The sequence below is a fragment of the Megascapheus bottae genome, chromosome 30 (assembly GCF_031878675.1).
Source record: "Megascapheus bottae isolate mThoBot1 chromosome 30, mThoBot2.hap1, whole genome shotgun sequence".
Taxonomy (NCBI): Eukaryota; Metazoa; Chordata; class Mammalia; order Rodentia; family Geomyidae; genus Megascapheus; species Megascapheus bottae.
Window position 1 is genome coordinate 13,957,167 of NC_143538.1, and position 18,196 is coordinate 13,975,362.

Genomic DNA, 18,196 nt, shown 5'->3' on the forward strand with positions numbered 1-18,196 from the left:
GTCGGTGCCTTAGGATGCAAACTTGAAGTGTTGAGATGGGTGCCCTGGTAAAATTCTACAGGGACACCTCCCCCCCCCCCCCCGCCACACTTTGCCTTTGTTATGTTGCCACCCCTGCAGAGTCACTGTCTCTCTTTTCCTACCCTCCCTAGGAACTGTGAAGGACAGAATATCCGCTACAAGACCTGCAGCAATCAGGTGAGTCCTTGAGCAATGCTTAATCCAGAGCGCTCTTGGTTTAAGCTGTGGCCACATGTTCTATAAACCGTGGTCTCTTGGTAGAAGATTTGACTATTTCTTCAGTTGGTAGCAGTTTAGGGGGCACCTTCCATTTTTGCTGCGCCCTTTTTTTTGCCAGTCTTGGGGCTTGAACTTGGGCCATGGGCATGTCCTTGAGCTTTCTCAAGGCTAGTGCTCTACCACTTGGGCCATAGTACCACTTCTGGCTGTTTCTGTGAGTGTGGCTTCACGCATGCTAGGCAGGCACTCCAGCGCTAGGCCGTGGTCCCGGTCCCTCTGCTTCCCCCACTCTCTTTTTTTTGGTGGATCATGGGACCTGAACTGCAAGGCTGCAACCCTACCCTTTGAGCTACAGCACCACTTCTGGTTTTCTGGTGGTTAGTGGAGATGAGTGTCATGGACTTTAGTGCCCGGGCTGGCTTTGAACTGAGATCTTCAGATCTCAGCCTCCTGAATAGCTAGGGTAGCAGTTGTGAGCCACCGTACCTGGCTTCTGCTCCCCTTTTTAAGGCCATCCTGGACTGTAGATGATGTGTTAAATATGTAGCAGTTTCTAGAGTCACTGGAACAGTACATGACAACTACAAGCATCTCTACCATTCCATCTTTTGCATGTCCACAGTTCCTCTGGCCACCACCAGCCAGCCCCTGAGGGACAGAGGAGCAGAGGGCATGGAGTTTTTCCTCTGCAAACTAGGGACCTGAGGTGAATGGGCAGGAGTACTTTTTATATGCTAGCTTGTCTGGTGCTGTGCCTTCTTCTACAAACCACCTCTTGTACCCACTGCAAATTCTGTTCCAGTCTGAACCTGGCTGGCCTCGGGGTACCATCTGTCCGGAGAGCTGGGGAAATGGTGGAGAAGAGCAGGCCTGTGCTCAGTATGTGCCCAAGCCATGTGGCTTCATGTAGGCTTGGATCAGCCCTGGGTCTACCCTTACCTCAATAGAGTTCTCCTTATCAGCGGTGAATCAGGGAAGCGTTTCCTTGGAAGCTTAGAGCATATCAGCCCCAAGTCCTAAAGGCTGAATCCATGTACCAGGGTTTGCAGGACTAAGGCAAGGCTGGGACAGACGAAGGGGAAGATACCTTTAAATCTTGAAGCCCACCACAATTTGTTGGGAGTGTCTTTGTAGCATGGCTGTGTTTTTAAACTGTGTCTCATTTTGAATTAGCATATGCTAGACATTGTATCCCCAGCCTGTATTCTTCCCCCTGAGACACTCCAGCAGCTTCCAGTTCAACCTTGCAGATTAGACTGGAAAGGTGGATGGTAACGCAGCCAGTGGCAGGCTGGCTCGCTGTCTTTCCTTCTCCTGTTCTAATGTGTTCTTCTTGTCTTGGGAGCTGCCCTGCTTTCCATTCATCTCATGAAGGAAATGGCCTGCCCAGCCCCAGTGAGGTGGGTCCTTACCTCCGGTTCTTACTACCATTCCAGATTCCTGATTCAGCCTGAGTGGCAGGGGCCAGGTCTGCCTGGGGCAGTCAGTGCCACCCAGGGAAGGTGAGGCTGCCACTCTCCGCAGGGACTGCACTTAGGTTGGCCGCCTAGGCTGTCTTCTGTTGCTCAGCCTCGTTACTTTCCGTGGACACTTGTCTGGCTTGTGCAGGGCAGGGCAGCCCACTAGCAGGAGCTGTCCCTAACAGCTGCCCCTCTGCGGGGAGCTTGCAAAACGAGTGCACTGCAGAGCAGTCTGGCCACGGGTACAGGAAAGGGAGGTGATGTCATTTTATCCTAGATCTTTGCCAGATAGCTGTGGTTGTGGAGAGTCTGCGGCTTTGCTATAGCCCAAAGCAGGAGAGATTCCTTACCCCAGGGCATCAGACCCATGCACCTTCAGACTTCATGTCCTCTTGATTCCACAGGTGTGAGCTGAGGCAAGACTTGGTGCAGCTCAGACAACAAAAACACAGATGAAGGTAGAATTTGGAGGAAAATATCATGTCTCTTCCTTACCTACTTTCACAGTATTTGAGGCACATTCTAAGCGCAGAAAAAGTAAAAGGGAGAAATGAAAGACAGTGTTTTAAAACTATAACCCTGAATTTATTGGTAATAATTTTCAGGGAAAAATAGACTTTGACTTGATGATATTCATTTCAGGAACTAGAGCAGAGAATTAAGGATGTTCTCTGATCTGTAGAACGACAGCAATGCAGCAAGTTTTTGTCTGTGCTCACAGTATAGTCACCAAGCATGTCCAGTCCACTAATGAAGAAAAACAAAAGACAGCAACTGCATACAAGTTGAAAACTTTTTGCCTTTACAAAGTACCAAAAGCAAAAATAAGCAAGGAAGGTAGTTCCCACCCAAATGACAAAGTTCGGTAGCTTTACTATAATGGTTAATAGTTTTATGTAATGAAAACAGTGAAAGACAAATATTCCAATGGATGGCAAACGGAAGACAGAAAGCAAAAAAAAATTTTGAAGAGTTGGTATAGAAAGAAATAAGCTTGGAGAAATACTAAACCTAAGTAATAAAAAGTAAAGACCAGGGAAAGCCAGGTGAGTCTGAGGGAAAGATGATTCGGGAAGTGATGGCGTCTGTACCACCAGGAAGGACTTGGGGAAGCTTCTCGAATTTCCGGTTGACGACTGGTAATAAAAGCTGTGTGCTTTGACTCAGGCTTTTTATTCCTAAGAAGGTCGTCATTATTTTAAAAAGATTTAGGTACAAGAATCTTTAAAAAAAATCTTCAAAAAAATAGTTCTGGGTTTCCTTCTGCCAGGCCACATGCGTTCTGGGCAGGTGCTTGAGCTGAGCGAGGTCCTCAGAGCGTTTGCATGGCATTGTTTTCCCCTTGTGGTTTTACTAGCTTTTGGCCCAGGCTGGCCTTGAACCTCAATCTTTGCAATCTTTACTTTTAGAGTAACTGAGATTGCAGGCAGGAGCCACTGCACTGGGCTCAGTTGACAATTTAATAAGAGAGAATTAATGCAGGAGTAGGGTGGGGGGGGGTTCTCCAGGGTGGGGGTGGCCCCTCCCGGCCTCTGCCTGTGATGATGCACTAGTGGCTTCTCGATCCACCTCCAGGACTGCCCTGCTGATGCTGATGACTTCAGAGCCCAGCAGTGCTCAGCTTACAATGATGTCCAGTACCAGGGGCACTACTACGAGTGGCTCCCCCGGTACAACGACCCCGTGGCCCCCTGTGCACTCAAGTGCCACACCAGAGGGCAGAGCTTGGTTGTGGAGCTGGCACCCAAAGTCCTCGACGGAACTCGCTGCAACACGGACTCCCTGGATATGTGCATCAGTGGCGTCTGCCAGGTGAGCACGCCTGACCTACCGGTCACTGGTTCAGGACACGTCATGCTCACGCCACACAAAGAGAAGCTCTTCCCCCTGTGCTTGTGTCCATGCACCTAAGAATGCAGATTGTGATGCTTTTAGTGTGTAAAAAGTCTGCTATAGAATGTTACTAGTCTTTAACTCGTGATTGACTCGCTGACAGTGGCACACGTTTCCCCGGCGTATAGTGGAAGAAGGCGGTGTCTCGCTTCTCCATGGTTCCACTGGTTCTGAAGGACTTGATTTCATAATACCTGGAAAGTTCCTAATTTGAATTTGTGGCACTTACGTAAGCACTCTATCTTGGTTTACCGGCTGGGGAGTCCGATGCAGGAGTGGAGAGATCATTCCTGGATGCAGGGCTGCCGTGTCGCTGAGCATGCCTTCCTCAGAGGCCTAGGCCAAGTATTCGCCGTCCCCTCCCTCGTAGTTCATTGCGTTGTGAGGGAAGGCACTGTCTTATTGACTTGTGCTCTGCAGCTGTCATTCTGGAGAATGGCTGGTTAGTGAGTGGCAGCATGCTTCGTAAAGCATGTCTGTGTCTGGGAGTGCTTCGTCGGTCCCCGCAGTGAGGGATCCTGACGTGTAGAGCTGTCAGGGCTGCACAGCCCCAGCCGATAGTTCAGGAGTCACTGGTCGTCGAGGACACAGCTGTCCTCGCCTTCCAGGGCGGCTTCCTAACCTCCGTGAACCGCAGCAGAGCCAGACCTTCTCAAGTGCCATTTTTTTCTGTGTTGCTTTCGCAGGCTTCACTTGGTTGTAAGATTTGGAGGGCTTTTAACTTAACATCGCTATGCAGGGAATATAAGCCATCAGAGAGGAATTCCATTGCCCCAAATATTTCAAGGCCCTGAACACACTTCCAGGCAGAGCCACGCCCTTCCCGGGTGACCAGATGGAGGCCATTCTGGCTCTCTGGCAGGCGGGTGCTCAGGGACCAGGTGGGGGAGGATGGAGCTGGACACGGGAGGCGGGTTTCTGTCATCTCACGGGAGAGTTTCTCCCCTCACAGGAAGTCCTATGTGCACCATTACTCAGTGGTTGAATCCCGACCACGTAGATGTGTTTCCAAAATCCATTACCCTAAGTTGTTCCACATGTCCTTGTGAGCACTCATGGAGCAGCCCGTGTCGCTGGGCCGTGGCTGTCCCTCCACACGTTGTGACAGTGAGGAGGCGGAGTGGAGTGGGGAGAAGTGTTCTGGCTGGACCATTGGAAGCATTGAGCTCTGGCAGTGGTGAGAAGTTTTGTGTATAAAAGGGGGACCACAGAGGGGCTCACTTAGATCAGAACATGGTTACAGAGAGCAGGTGAAGCAATGTGTAGCATTCCTGCCGTAACGCCAGGCACAGGGTAAACATCCAGTTAAAAAACCGGCCATCCCCTTTTAACATTTTATTACTTAGTATTTTATTCTGTTTGTATAGAATCAATCCAGAGACTATATAAAAAAAACAAACTTTGGATTTCTGGGCAATGATTTAATTCCCTGTGAAGTTCCGCTACCCTAGATAACTCCTGGCTTTTCAAGCTTTCTCCTTTTGGTCTAAATTACACCTCACCCTGTAGGGCTCAGTATTTGGAAATTCTTAGAGGCAGGCTCGTTCCTTGCGGCAGCTCTGTGTGGATTTGACAGCACCTCTGAGTGCAAGCTGCTCCATGAGCTCGGCTCACCTCCCCCAGCGCTGCCAGTGTGCCTTCTTTCTGTCAACACCAGAGTTTTGGAAAGGATAATGTAAGGATGTGGTTTGAACTTTGCCCAGTTTGTTTTTCTCGTCAGCACCTTTGCTGTAGCATTGATACCTCTAGCCAAGCATGAGACACCCCGGGGTCACAGCAAAGCCGTGGGGGGATTATGATGTAAGAGCAGCCCTGACACACTCCCTCTGCTAAGAATCGTCCTGTAAATGGTTGTAGAGTCAGATTCTGCCATTCAGATTTACACAGCCATGCTGTCACTCAAAACAAACAAACAGAACGTCCATGAATGCAAGGAAGAGAGCGCTTGGGCAATCCAGGAGGGGAGGGAGGGAAGGGAGTGAGGCCAGCGCCTCAGTTGCCATCTTTCCCTGCAGGCTGTGGGCTGCGACCGGCAGCTGGGGAGCCAGGCCAAGGAGGACAACTGTGGGGCCTGTGCAGGCGACGGCTCCACCTGCAGGCTGGTTCGGGGCCAGGCCAAGTCCCACGTGTCTCCAGAGAAAAGTAGGTGTGGGACCTTGTTCTGTGGTGTGGCGGGATGCTGGCAGCAGTAGTTACCTGGCCAGCATCCCTTTCTGGTGGCTGGAAAGTACTCGCTAGTTCTCTAAAAGCCAGATTCCTCCCAGAGCCTGTGGCTCCTTCCCCTGGACACTGCCTGTACCTCCATCACTACTGAAAAATGTTCCCTGCCCCTTTTTTTCTTTTTAAGTGCACACAGTCTGTGTAGGCTGGGTCCTCTGTGGGGCAAACCTGAGAGCAGGGAATGTGTTTTAAAAAAACCACTCAGGTAGGCTGGTAACAGCTGTGCGAGTACCAGGGAGGACGGAGCAGCGGGGGAGACATTGAAAGGTAACCCCAGACCAGGCCGGGGCAAGGCAGGGTTTCCAGGGTGAGTGTCTGGGCTGGTGTCATTTGTTCTTGTTTGGGGAAAGACAGTTATGGAAAGGACACATACACCACAGGTGAGGACGCCCTCTCCCCCAGTTGGCTTTGGTCCCAAGTTTCAATTCCCCGACCTCTTTCTGGTGCCTTTGGATGGTAGTTGAGAGTGTTTTGCTTGTGGTTGGAGGGTTGACCTGAGACCAGCCAGTCGTATGTGTGATGTTTAATGATAGCTGCAGGTAAGTCCACACACAGGTAGAATTTAGAATGTAGTAAAGCCAGTGGAGTCAAGGCATTCAACCTGGGAGAAGGCTTGGGACTCAACCCAGGACGAGCAGAAGGAGTTCTCAGGAATGCAGGGAACGTAGCAGGAATGAAGCCGGGAAAGCCTCAGGAATGAGTGCCCTGACGAAGGGTCAGGCTGCAGAATGTGCGTGTCTGGGCAGCTGCAACCAGGGCTCTAAATCCTCACGTTGACAACTTGAAGACTATTTGTGATGCCTGCCAGCATTGCCTCTGCAGGTTTCCAGTTGGAGCAGTGAGCGGCGACACGCAGGATGCAGAGGACCGGGGGCTTCCTGCCCCAGGAGCCCACACAGCGGCAGGGCCTGAGAGACAGCAGGGGCTGTGTCGGAGTCTTCATGGCTGGGAAGAATGCAGGCTCTCAGAGAGTCGAGGAAGAGAAAACAGGCCTCGCAGTGATGGAAGCACCTTGGAGCATGGCCAGGCCTGGGAGATGGGAAATCACGAATCAGTGGAGGTTCAGTCTGGAGTCCTCGTGGAGCGGGCAGCTCCCATAGAACGTCGGCATTAAGTGCACTCTCAGAATCCTGGAAAACCCAGCGGACAAGCTTGGAGTCTGTGCTCAGGACAGGGAGCCACCTCTGGGGAAGTGGCCCACGGTGTTCTTTGAGGTCCAGGTTTCTCTTTGGCCTACCCTGAGCATGTGGCTGTCATTTCCACGGCTTCAGTGACTACACATTTAGATGCCACGCCTACATCTCCATGATCGGGAAGAAGACAGTACAGCAAGAATTCGTGCATGCACGCACATGTGTGTCTTTGTCTGTGTCTGGGTGTGCATGTGTGTGTGGGCATGGGTGGTGTTAGTGTAATGAACTTAGGGTCTTGTGATTGCTAGTCAGGTGCTCAGCCACTTGATCTACCCCAGCCCTGTTTTTGCTTTCATTGTTTGTTTGTTTCCCAGCCAGTCCTGGGCTTGAGCTCACGGCCTTAGCACTGTCCTTTTGCTTTCTCAAGGTTAGAACTTTGCCACTTGAGCCACAACACCATTTCCAGCTTTTTTCTATGTATGTGGTACCGAGGAATTGAACGTAGGTCTTTGTGCATGCTAGGCAAGCACTCTACCACTAGGCCAAGCTCCTAGCCCCTGCTTTCATTGTTTTTGCATAGGACCTTGCAGTTGTGCAGCCAGGGCTGCATTCCAGTTGCATGTAATCAAATCTGCTTCGTGGAGGCAGCGGCTGAGGACCCAGGGATGCTAAGGAAGGACTCTGGAAGTTCGTTATGGAAAGTGGCACTGGGAAGTGGCTGGGAAGGGAGGTGCTGGGGCCAGGCAGCCTACGTTTCAGTCCTGGGTTTGTGGCTTCCTGGCTTTGTGTGCAGGGCGAGGTACTTAGCTGCCGTGTGCATTGCAGTTTTCTCCTATGTCAGCTGGTCCACGCTGAGCAGGCCACCTGTGGACTGCTCAGAAAATTCGGGCTGCATTCTTATTGGCATCCTTACTCATTCGGGGTGTCTCCTCCAGCTTTTCCATGTGGACATTTGTAAACAGAGTATTAAAGTGGCATTTGCCGTCTAAGGTTCGTTTTTTAAGGGAGGCTTGCTGGCGTGGAGTGGCTGACGGTGGAATTACTGCAGAAGAGGGAAGGCGGGAAGTCACTTCCCGGAGGCTCCGTGGCCCCCACAGGTGCTTCAGTTCTGTGTGGAGGCTGGGCCTAGAGTTGGGGAGTTTGGAAATCTCAGCAGGATCTCATTTTACCAGAGTCCAAGGGAGGTGGGAGACCAAGATAATTCCATGGAACCGGGGTAGACTCCCGGGAAGCTGCATCCAGATCTTTTCTGGATTGGATGGGGAGGGTGGTAGAGGGCTGTGTGCCACCCAGGTCCTCGCCGGCTGTTCTGCCCTTGGTGCCCTTTCTTCTCTCTATCTGTGTCTCAGTTCTATTGATTTGTTGTTGTTGTTTCTGGTCAGCTTTGGATTATAGATCCGTTGGGAATTTACCAAGAGTTAGACATTTCTTTCCAGGAAAATGTGTGTTGTGCTTAAAAGCTTCCAATTTTTCCATTTCGATTTTGGGGAGTTCTCAGGCTCACAGTGCCTGTTATCACCCCTTGAATGGTGGGTGTTTTGAACAAAGTCTGCAAAGGAGGACGTGGTGCCCAGACACTCTAGTTGTGGTGGGGGGTGAATGATGTGCCACCAGCCGGCTTGAGGTCTTTCTGCTTCTTTACTCATTTCTGGGCTGAAGCAAAGTGGCAGAGAATCTTGCCTGCATGAAAGCATGGCGCACTCCGCTCTGGCCTGGATTCTCATGATGGCCCCATGATGTCTGGTAAGCTCTGAAACTGGCCGGCCCAAGCCGGCTTTGGCTGGGGCTCCCCCAGGCCATATGGAAGCACTTCCCGATCACCAGGCTGTGCGAAAGAACTGTGGGAAACAGCACCATGACTCCCCGGTGCATGTCGCTGGGCCTCGTCCACATCCATGCCTTTCCAGCCGTCGTCCCTGCTCCCCAGGGGCTTTCCCCAGGAAGAACAGGCACCAGATGCTGCTGGCAGGGCCACGCTAGAGGAGTGCCCAAAGTTGCACACAGGGATATGATTTCTGTCCCGCAGCGAAGCAGACACAAGGTGGAAGAGCCTGGAGCCAAAGCTCTGGACCCCAGTCCAGATGCACCACGCCAATTCCTATTCAGAGGGAGAAGAGGAGGAGCGGGAGAAGAGGAGGAGCGGGAGAAGAGGAGGAGTGGGACTAACCTCACCACCCACAGAAAAAGCTTTGCCTGGGCAAATGTCCAGTGTATACGTTTATGGGGTACTCGGTGTTTAGACGCACAATGCAGAGTGATTAAAGCAAGTGAAGCTGCCACAGGGGAGGAGCCATGTTGTGCTGAGCATTGCCTCAGCGCTTTTAGATCCAGTGACGAGTCTGGGTTTGTCCCCTGCTTCCGTCCTGCCACACGGGACACACAGTGGCTCAGCATTTGTCCATCCTTGCACACCAGTGACTAAGCCGGCTGTAAACCGAGCATCGCCTGTTCAGTTGATGTTGTAAAGACCCCCCCCAACCTGGAACCCTACCCACAGCTCTCTTGGTTCTCCAGCAAGAGGATGAATCCTGCTTGGGAGGACCAGAGGCCCCCACCCCCATAATGATAGGGTTTCCCTCTCATTACATGTGCATTTCTCTCCAAGCAATCAGTAGATTTAAGTCCCCCATGACTAGTGGAATGTGTCAGGTACAGCGGGTTCCTCAGCAGCAGGGCAGGCGTTGTGGTTTTCCTCCTTCCTGCCTCCTCATACCACCTCTTCTGCTCCTGCTTCCATCTCTCCACAGCAGGATTCTAACATTGGTCCCGCTCACAGCAAAGGCCCTGCTCCTTGCAGGGGGCTTCTTCCTTCCCTTAAGTTGGCAAGGCAGGGTAGCCCAAAGAGTGATCCTGGAACGAATTTGGGGGCCGTGGGTTCTGGATCTACATGTTTATAGTTTTGTATCTTCTGCTCTGTGTGGTGAGAAATGAGATGAGGGCTGGGATATAGCTCAGTGGCAGAGCGCTTGCCTAGTAAGTGTAACGTCCTGGGTTTGATCCCCAGGACCTCCCCCTGCAAAAAAAAAGGAAAAGAGGAACAAGAAGAACAGGACTCCCATTCCAGAATGCTTCCAGACCTTTCTTCCTTTTCCTAATATTCACTTTCCCTTGATAATGGTGTGTGTGTGTGCATGTGTGTACACACGTGCACGTGCCCAGGTGACAGAAGAGAATAAGTGAAGGGTTAAGAAAAGCAGCATGAAAAAACGTAGAATGAAATTGTGTTTAGTCAGGAAAAGCCCGTGAATCTTTAAAAACCGCTATGACGACACAACCCCCGGGGCCACTCCTTCCCACATGGGCCCGGCCTGAGCCTGCTGGGCAGCGGAGGACTTAGGGGTGCTGTGGTCTGCTCCCCCCTCCTGGTCCAGGCCCCTGCCCGCTGATGAGTAAGTAACTCACTTCCTGTACATTTTGCTGCTTTGCAGCAGGAAATGAGACATGGAAAGCATGACAGAGCAGCTGGACCTGAGCGTTTCCACGTGGGAGGGAAGCCGGTGGTAAGAAAACTCACTCTTAAGTCGCTGCACTGATGGCAGCGCTAATAAGGGAAACCAATACAAGCAAAGTCTGAGTGAACACACTGCAGTCAGCCTCACCTCTACGGTGAAGCGAAGGGTACCGAACCCTGCAAGATGGATGTTGGGGCTCTTCTCCCACAAATCTCCTTTAGAGGATTCTGGAATGATTCCAAGTTAAGTGTCCAGCAGGGACCAGTTGTCACCATTCCACCACCACCACATTTAGATGGGGGCAGATGGGGGCCTCCTACACTCAGCCCTGCTGCATGGACAGAGAAGCCCTTCTCCTCTGCCCTCGTGCCTGGTCTATGGCGTTCTGCATGGTTGGGAGAGAGGCTGTGACCTGCCTGGTGCAGTGACCTCCTACACCTGAGATGGGGTCTCTAGGGCCTCAGCTGAGCCTGTGCCAAGCCCCAAAGGCTGCTGCTGCTGTGGCCCACAGTGGCCTGGCCTCTTTGTGGCCCCAGCTCCACACCCAGGAGGCCATTTATCTATGATTCAGAAGTGGTCTGTTCTGACAGGCAGGAGAAAAATTGTGCAAGTCATACATCAATGCCGAAATGAATAGCACTTCAGGCAAAATGAATTTTATGTCCACTGATGAGCAGCATGATTCAGAAATGAACCAAAGGCCTTTCCATTAATCTATCACCCTATCTATCCATTTATCATCATAATTTTTCATTGATCCATCCATCCTTCTGTCTACGCTATACCTTTATTCTATCCCTTTATTCCCACTCTGGGCTCCCTATCACCATGACCTCCCCAGCCCCAGGTCCAGAACCACTGTGCCGAATGCCCCCGGACCAGAATCTCTGGCCTGTGAGCCCAAGTCAGCCATCCTCGCTGTCCACTGGTTTTCCCACTGTGGACATGGCCTAGGGGTATGGTCAGAAATTGGATGGCCCTGAAGTGGTCCCTCGAAGTCAGCCCGCTCAGCACAGCACAGCACCAGGGATGACGCAGGGAACGCAAGCCCAGCACTGCGCCTTCCCGCCAAGTGTGCGGGGACCGTTGATGAAAACTGGTTTCTAGGAGTGCAAAAAACCCCCAAACACCCATAAATAAATAAGAAATACAATTCCCAATGAAGACAGAGGCCAGCAGAGACCTCGCCCGCCAGCTGTGTTCTGCCCGTGAGGCCTCAGCACTGCCTCCCCACCCAGGGAGGATGAGCGCCTCCATCGGCTGCCTCTGGGACTTCCCTGCCCACCACTCCTCTCCCATGCCCCACCCCACAGGACAAACTCCACCAGGTCTCCCCCTCTTAAGGGGTGCCCCTCTCATGTAAACAATGTGTCTTAGTGGCAGAGTGCTCACCTAGCACATTGATCCCCAAGGCTGAAAAACAAGCCACGGCCAGAAAATCTGTACCGCAGTTTCCTCCTTCCCTTTCCCCAAGTCCCTTCCTCCAGGTGGGAAGAGCTGGCAGGCCAGCGAGTGAGCTCCAGGAAACACGGGCTCCCTGGCTCCGTGTCTGAGTCTACAGAGCAAGAGTAGAAAATAGAACTGGGTAGAGTGCCCAGTGTCCCCTGAGGGCCACCTGGAAGGACACAGGAGGAAGTGGATGCGACTGCCCAGTGCGTCCACACTGCTCTGTAACGTCATCCAAAGATGGCGCAGTTCTGTGAGCAGCGCCAAGGCCCCTTGTGTGTCATCGGTGCCTCCCAAAGATTTCTTCACCATGACACAGAAATGAGAAAACTCCACAGAGAGCTCTCTTCCTGTTAGCTCATGGATTCTAGGTTTTTGTTGTTGTTGTTGTTGTTGTTGTTTATGGTGTCTAACATTCTTCCCCAGGAGAAGAAAACGTGATTGCTGTGCCTTTGGGAAGCCGAAGCGTGAGGATCACAGTGAGGGGACCTGCTCATCTCTGTAAGCAGAAATGAACCTTAACTTTTTTTTCCTTGGAAGTCTCTCAGCAGCAGCTTTCCCCATGTTCCTGGTAGGTAAACTGCCCAGGGATTTGTTGCCCACTTGCCTAAAACAGCCCTAGTCACAGGGAAATTACCTCTTGGTTGAATTTCTCCCCCTCACACTGGGGTGAGGATGTCAAGTTGGGCTGCATCCACCTGGGAGAGGGGAAGCCAGACTGTGTGCAGCAGCCTGTGTTTATATGGAGACTAATGGCATGCAGGAGCCTTCTGCAGCTGACAGAACTTGGGATGTACAAAGACTGCAGTGCAGACCCTTGTCCAGGCCTGGCCGATCGGCACTGAAATTAGTGCAAGTTCCAGGACCCTGATAGTAACCAAAAGGACTGCGTATTGATTTGTGCCTGCCTTAGTTTCCTGACCTGTTGGGACTGAAGGGACATCACCCGTCCTCTTACTCTTCCGGACGAGTTCCTTCTGTGCTTGGGCAGGCCTCTAGCAGTGCCATTGAGAAGAAAACCCATCCTGTGCCACAGAAGTGCACCAGGTTGGCTGTTAGGTAAAGAGCACAGAGTGCCAGCCAGGGGCCCCACTCATGCTGCCCCAAAGCTTGCAGTCGGGCAGTTCCTCAGAATGGGAGTGCCAGAAGGATCCCCAAGAAGGAATTCTTTTGTGGTAAACTTCAGCATTAAATGTTTGTGGACAGCAATGAATGTGGGAAGCCAGGAAGCCACAAATAGAAAGCCTGTGCTGTCCATTGGAAGCGTATTTTTTTCTCTTGGATGACCAAACACAGGTGAGCCAGGAAGGTTCTGTGTGTGCTCTCTGAGAACTAAAGAGGTCGCCACAGGTCACTGCCCAAGGCTGCAGGAGAGACGGAGGAGTTGTAGGGATGAATGAGTACTTTGTAACAGTCTCCACAAAGTCAGACACCTCTTGCGTTTTGATGGAAAATCCACAAACTCCTTTTCTGCCTTTGATCTAGGGAGACAGGCACACTAAAGGGAAGGGACTTTCTTAGCTGTGAGAACAGCAAGATATTGGTCATGGAAATTACCACCCCAGTCATGCCGCCAGCCCTTTTTGACATGGGTTATTTTTGATAGAGAGTCTTGCCTTCCACACTAAACCTTGGCCTAGAAACTCGAGATTGTTGCCCTTGAGAGAATGGGCCCATCTCACCAGTTCCGTGTGTGTTCGGATCTGTCTTCTTTAGCGACCCAAGTTCATCCAGGGCAGGGCCTGCTTGCTTCCTAGATTTCCCGTCTTGTCTTCCTGACAACTCACTCTGTGATGCTCAGTTTTATGTCTTCATTGGAGAAGGAAATGAATTTAATCTCACACTTGACAAAAATCGACTGCGGTCAGGAGACCATAGCCAAAGTGGTTGGGGTTTTCGTGCCTGAAGTTGTTCACATAATCCTGGCCTGCTAACGACTCCTCCGGATTGAAGCTCGCGGCTAGCCTTTGACTTTTTCCAGAAGAGCTCCCTGCCTGCCTGTCTGTGATCACAGGGAGCAGCTCCTCCTCCCACCGGCATGCGGGCTGCCTGGCCCTCAGTCCCTACAGTGAGTGACTCCTTGGCAGAGAGAAAACCACGGAAATGAAAACAGCCCAAGCCCAGCAGCCTAGGCCTGGGGGCGGGGGACGCCCCCACCCCCTGCACCAGACGATTCTGTGGTGCCTTTCCACGTTCCATTTTTAAGTGTGTAGCTGAGCTGCGGTTGGGCTCTTTGTTCACGATGATGAAAGCTGCCGTGGTGACAGTTTGTCAGGTCTTTTATTTAAGATGACTGGAGATGGCAGGGGCGCCCCTGAACGCCGCACCTCGGAACCTGAACACGTGCCTCGGAGACAGAGTTGGGTGTGGGAGATTGCTGTGAGGCAATGAGAACTCACGGTGGTGTTAGAAAAGGAGGGGGGCCAGGAGCAGAGGGTCCCCAGGGCCCCGCTGCTTATCTCCTTATTGCTTTCCTCAGCCTTAGCCCCGTTCAGGAAAGGAGAGGAGAGGCAAGTCACTAGCACAGGAGAAGTGGTGTGCAGCTCCAGCTGTGGGCAAGGATTTTTCTGGGAGATCTTTCACAGCGATTCTGATCTTGCAAAAGAGAATTGGACTATAGAGTGGCAATTGTTTGATGCAGTGTCGGCAGGCCGGAGCATGGCTTTGATGGTCACCTTCTGTCTGGCTATTGTACTGTCACCAAAACTACCAGGCAGGACTGCACAAGCTCCTTCACCTGTGGTTGGTATTTACTTATTAGTGGCATGCATGCCAGACAAACACGCAGTCCCTGAGCAATGGCCCAGACTTTCACTGTGCTCTTCCTGAATAAAAGACCAGGATGTAGACCTGATCTCTTCTGCATAAGCAAGCAAGCCTTTAATCACTACGTTTTTGGCTGCCCATTGAAAAAATAGAAAGGAAAAAAAAAATGTCTTTTCCCTAACTAGTAGCAATGTCTCTAAGGAATCAAGTAGACCTACTTGGACCTAACTTCTCCCCACCCACACCTTTTTTTTTAAGTGCCTTATTATGCAACTAGAAGTTAGGCCTATCTGTTCCTCCAGTATGAATATTGATGGAGACAGTGGATCTGGGCAGAGTGGCTCATGCTTGCAATCCACGTACTTGGGAGGCAGAATTTGGGAGGGTCAACTTTGAAGGTCAGTATAGGAAACATTTATGAGGAACCCCTGCCCCCCCTTATCCCAATCAAGGAGCCAAGTACAGTGGCCTCTGAGCCATGACAGACGGCAGACAGGAGGATCACGGGCAATAACTCATGAGACCCTGCTTGAAATACAATAGTAATAATAAAAAAGGCCAGGACCCGGTTCAAGTGGAAGAACTTCCTAGCACATGTATGCAACTGAACGCTGCTAAATAATTACAAATATATACATTGTGTGGACGTTTTGGTACTGTGTTGACACAGCATGCTGACACTGCATTTAATAAAATGCCTTTGGGATAGCTCTGTCGTTAAAGTTCTGTGTTTTAATTTCAGTTATTGAATCAAAAACACTTCAGGGAAGCAAAGGAGAGCATAGCTTCAGCAGCCCGGGAGTCTTCACCGTAGAAAACACAACAGTGGAGTTTCAGAAGGGCGCGGAGAGGCAGAGCTTTAGGGTTGCGGGTCCTCTTATGGCCGACTTCATCTTCAAGGTAGGCCCGGCATTCCTCCACACAACCTGCATACACGCCAGGCCCCCAGCATCCTGGTTTTGTTTTGTTTTTATTTTTGTTTAGCAGGAGGTCGGTGATGGTAATTTCACCCTAGTAATTTAACCCTGAAAATCACTGGTCTTTCCCAAGTAGGGAGGCCCTGGGAGCAAGGACCCCATGGATTTTGTCGTTACACCCTGCTTAGCTGTGAGTCTGGGAATGAAGCCGGAGGGTGGCAGGGACCTGGCTGTCCTTCAGCCGTCCTTGCAGGCCACAGAGACTAGTGAGGCCTGGCCAGGTGCCCCCTTCTACCCTCAGCCCTTCGGCCATCCTCTCGCTGCATCGGATTCTCAGTCTGAGATTCCTTCCCTGGGTTGTGCCCTGTGGTAGCCACAAGTCTGTGATCTGGGCCTCAAGTCGACTGGACCTATCAGTCTTCCCAGTCCCACAACTTGAAACTCTTGTCAGTGTGAAAATGGCCAAGAAGCAAAAAGGAAACAGCAATTCTATGGGTGATTTTTTACTACTTTCCTTTCCAGAAAACTCTCTGTAGAATAATGCGGATGAAGGAAAGACAATTACCTTTCCTATAGGGAAAGGAACCAGGAACAACTGCAGATAACTGTCTGAGCCCCATAAACAGGTCTCTGTCAGAGGATGCCTCCCCATGGCATGGCTGCGCCCCAGAGGCAGCAGATACCCCGGGGAGCCCGGCTCTCCAGTCACTGTCTCCTCTTGTGCCATTGAGAGGGTTTTTCAGAGAGCTGCTTCAAGATGTTACTCTGAAGTCGACAGGAATCCCAGTTGGTACCATGCCATGGGCAACCCCATATGAAGGGCTCACCCTCCATGGCTTGGGAAGTAAAGTTATGTATTTGAGAAAGGAAAAATGCTAAATATGTAAACAACAATTAATCCACATACATTCAGGTGAATCCTCTCACAGGCGAGGATATTTCTTTAATAAAAGAATTTATTAACATTGATTTTTACATCATATTTCAAATGACATATTTAACAAGTAAGTATTCAAGAAGGGAATCTCTGTACACAATCACTGGCACTTAGATTTTAGAACATAGTTGAAATTAGGCTGAGGGTTTCTATGTCATAGATACATATCAATAAACATTATATCTATAGAGTCACATTTTTTTTTTGCCAGTCCTGGGCTTGAGCTCAGGGCCTGAGCACTGTCCTTGGACTTTCTCAAGGCTAGCACTCTACCACTTGAGCCTCAGCACCACTTCCGGCTTTTTGCTATATATGTGGGGTACCGAGGAATCGAACCTGGGTCTTTGTGCATGCTAGGCAAGCGCTCTACCACTAGGCCAAACTCCCGGCCCCAAAAGAGTCACAAATTTTTATGTCTATGTAGTTGTGTTTATATTTCCAATATCATGTCCATAGTATTGGGTACGTGAATAATGAGTCCTCGCTCTTGTACTGTTTGGATCTGATAGCCACATATTAAGGATACCCTGTGCTTTTTGTTCCTTTAGTCTTGACTTGTCTCATGCAACATGATTCGCTCTAGATTCATCCTCTTCCCTGCGAATGCCATTATTTTATCTTGTGTGTTGGCTATGTAGAATTCCATTGTGTATATATACCACACTTTCTGTATCCATTCATCTGCAGTAGAGCATCTGGATTGTTTCCATCGCCTGGCTATGGTGAATAGTGCAGAGATGGACATAGCTGAGCAGGTGTCCTTATCATATCCTGGGTGGTTATGATGTTCAGGATAGATGCCCAGGAGTGGTATGGCGGGATCGTAGGGAAGATCTATTTTTCAGTTCTTTAAGAAACCGTGGCACTGCTTTCCAGAGTGGCTGAACTTGCTTACAATCCCAGCAGCAGTGCAGTAGGGTTCCTTTTTCTCCACAACCCGCAGGCGAGGATTTTTCTGATATGGCTGCAGGGGGTTGTGGAAGAGTCCTGGGGCCTCACTTGGGACCAGTCTGAGTGAGCTGCCCTCACCGTCTAGACCCCTTGGGTCCTTGTGTGGGGGTTGGTGGAGCCCGGGAGAGGTAGGCTGCAGTGAGAGAAAGTGTATTTCATTTGGGAGGTGTGGGAAGCACCGTCTACTCCAAAGGTGTCGTCATGGTTCTCTGTCCAGAACCATGCACACACGTGTGCAGACATGTCACCCCAGTTCTCTCTGTCCAGACCAGGTACACGGTGGCCAAGGACAGCACCGTCCAGTTCTTCTTTTACCAGCCCATCAGTCACCAGTGGAGGCAGACTGACTTCTTCCCCTGTACCGTGACGTGTGGCGGAGGTGAGGCTGGCTCGCCATGAATATCTGACAGCAGCATGCGTGTGGAGAGGACATTTCGTTGTGGCCGACCCCAGGCAGCCCGAGCTCCAGGAGTGTGTGGTGTTCATGTCCAAGGGGTTTCACTGTGGTGCATCACACACACACGTGCTGCACACAGCACAAGTCACCCCGCTGCAGCGTTCCCCTGTGCTGTGTCCCCCGCTCTGTCCACCACACTGGGGGCCAGGCCACAGAGCTGGAGGAAAGCCTCCTTGGGCCAGCCAGACTCCAGTTATTTCTTCCTCAGAGACTCTGGAACCTCCCCTGGGTGTCCACAGTGGAGCTGGGGTGACTGGTGGCAGGGAGGCGGCTCAGTGCTGCTGCTGCGGCTGTGGGTGCAGCATGTGTGATGAGAAAGTGGGG

At 51.1% G+C, this 18,196-nt stretch overlaps 1 protein-coding gene across 1 annotated transcript in view; it reads left to right on the forward strand.

The window, feature by feature from the left end:
- The window catches only part of Adamtsl3 (ADAMTS like 3), an 84,037-nt gene that overhangs the window by 22,719 nt on the left and 43,122 nt on the right, over window positions 1-18,196 (forward strand). Inside the window, exons 4-9 of the mRNA XM_090321635.1 lie at window positions 153-198; window positions 3,276-3,512; window positions 5,609-5,735; window positions 12,271-12,345; window positions 15,353-15,510; window positions 17,683-17,794. Coding sequence (XP_090177761.1) covers window positions 153-198; window positions 3,276-3,512; window positions 5,609-5,735; window positions 12,271-12,345; window positions 15,353-15,510; window positions 17,683-17,794 — 755 coding nt within the window. The remainder of the gene's footprint in view (window positions 1-152; window positions 199-3,275; window positions 3,513-5,608; window positions 5,736-12,270; window positions 12,346-15,352; window positions 15,511-17,682; window positions 17,795-18,196) is intronic.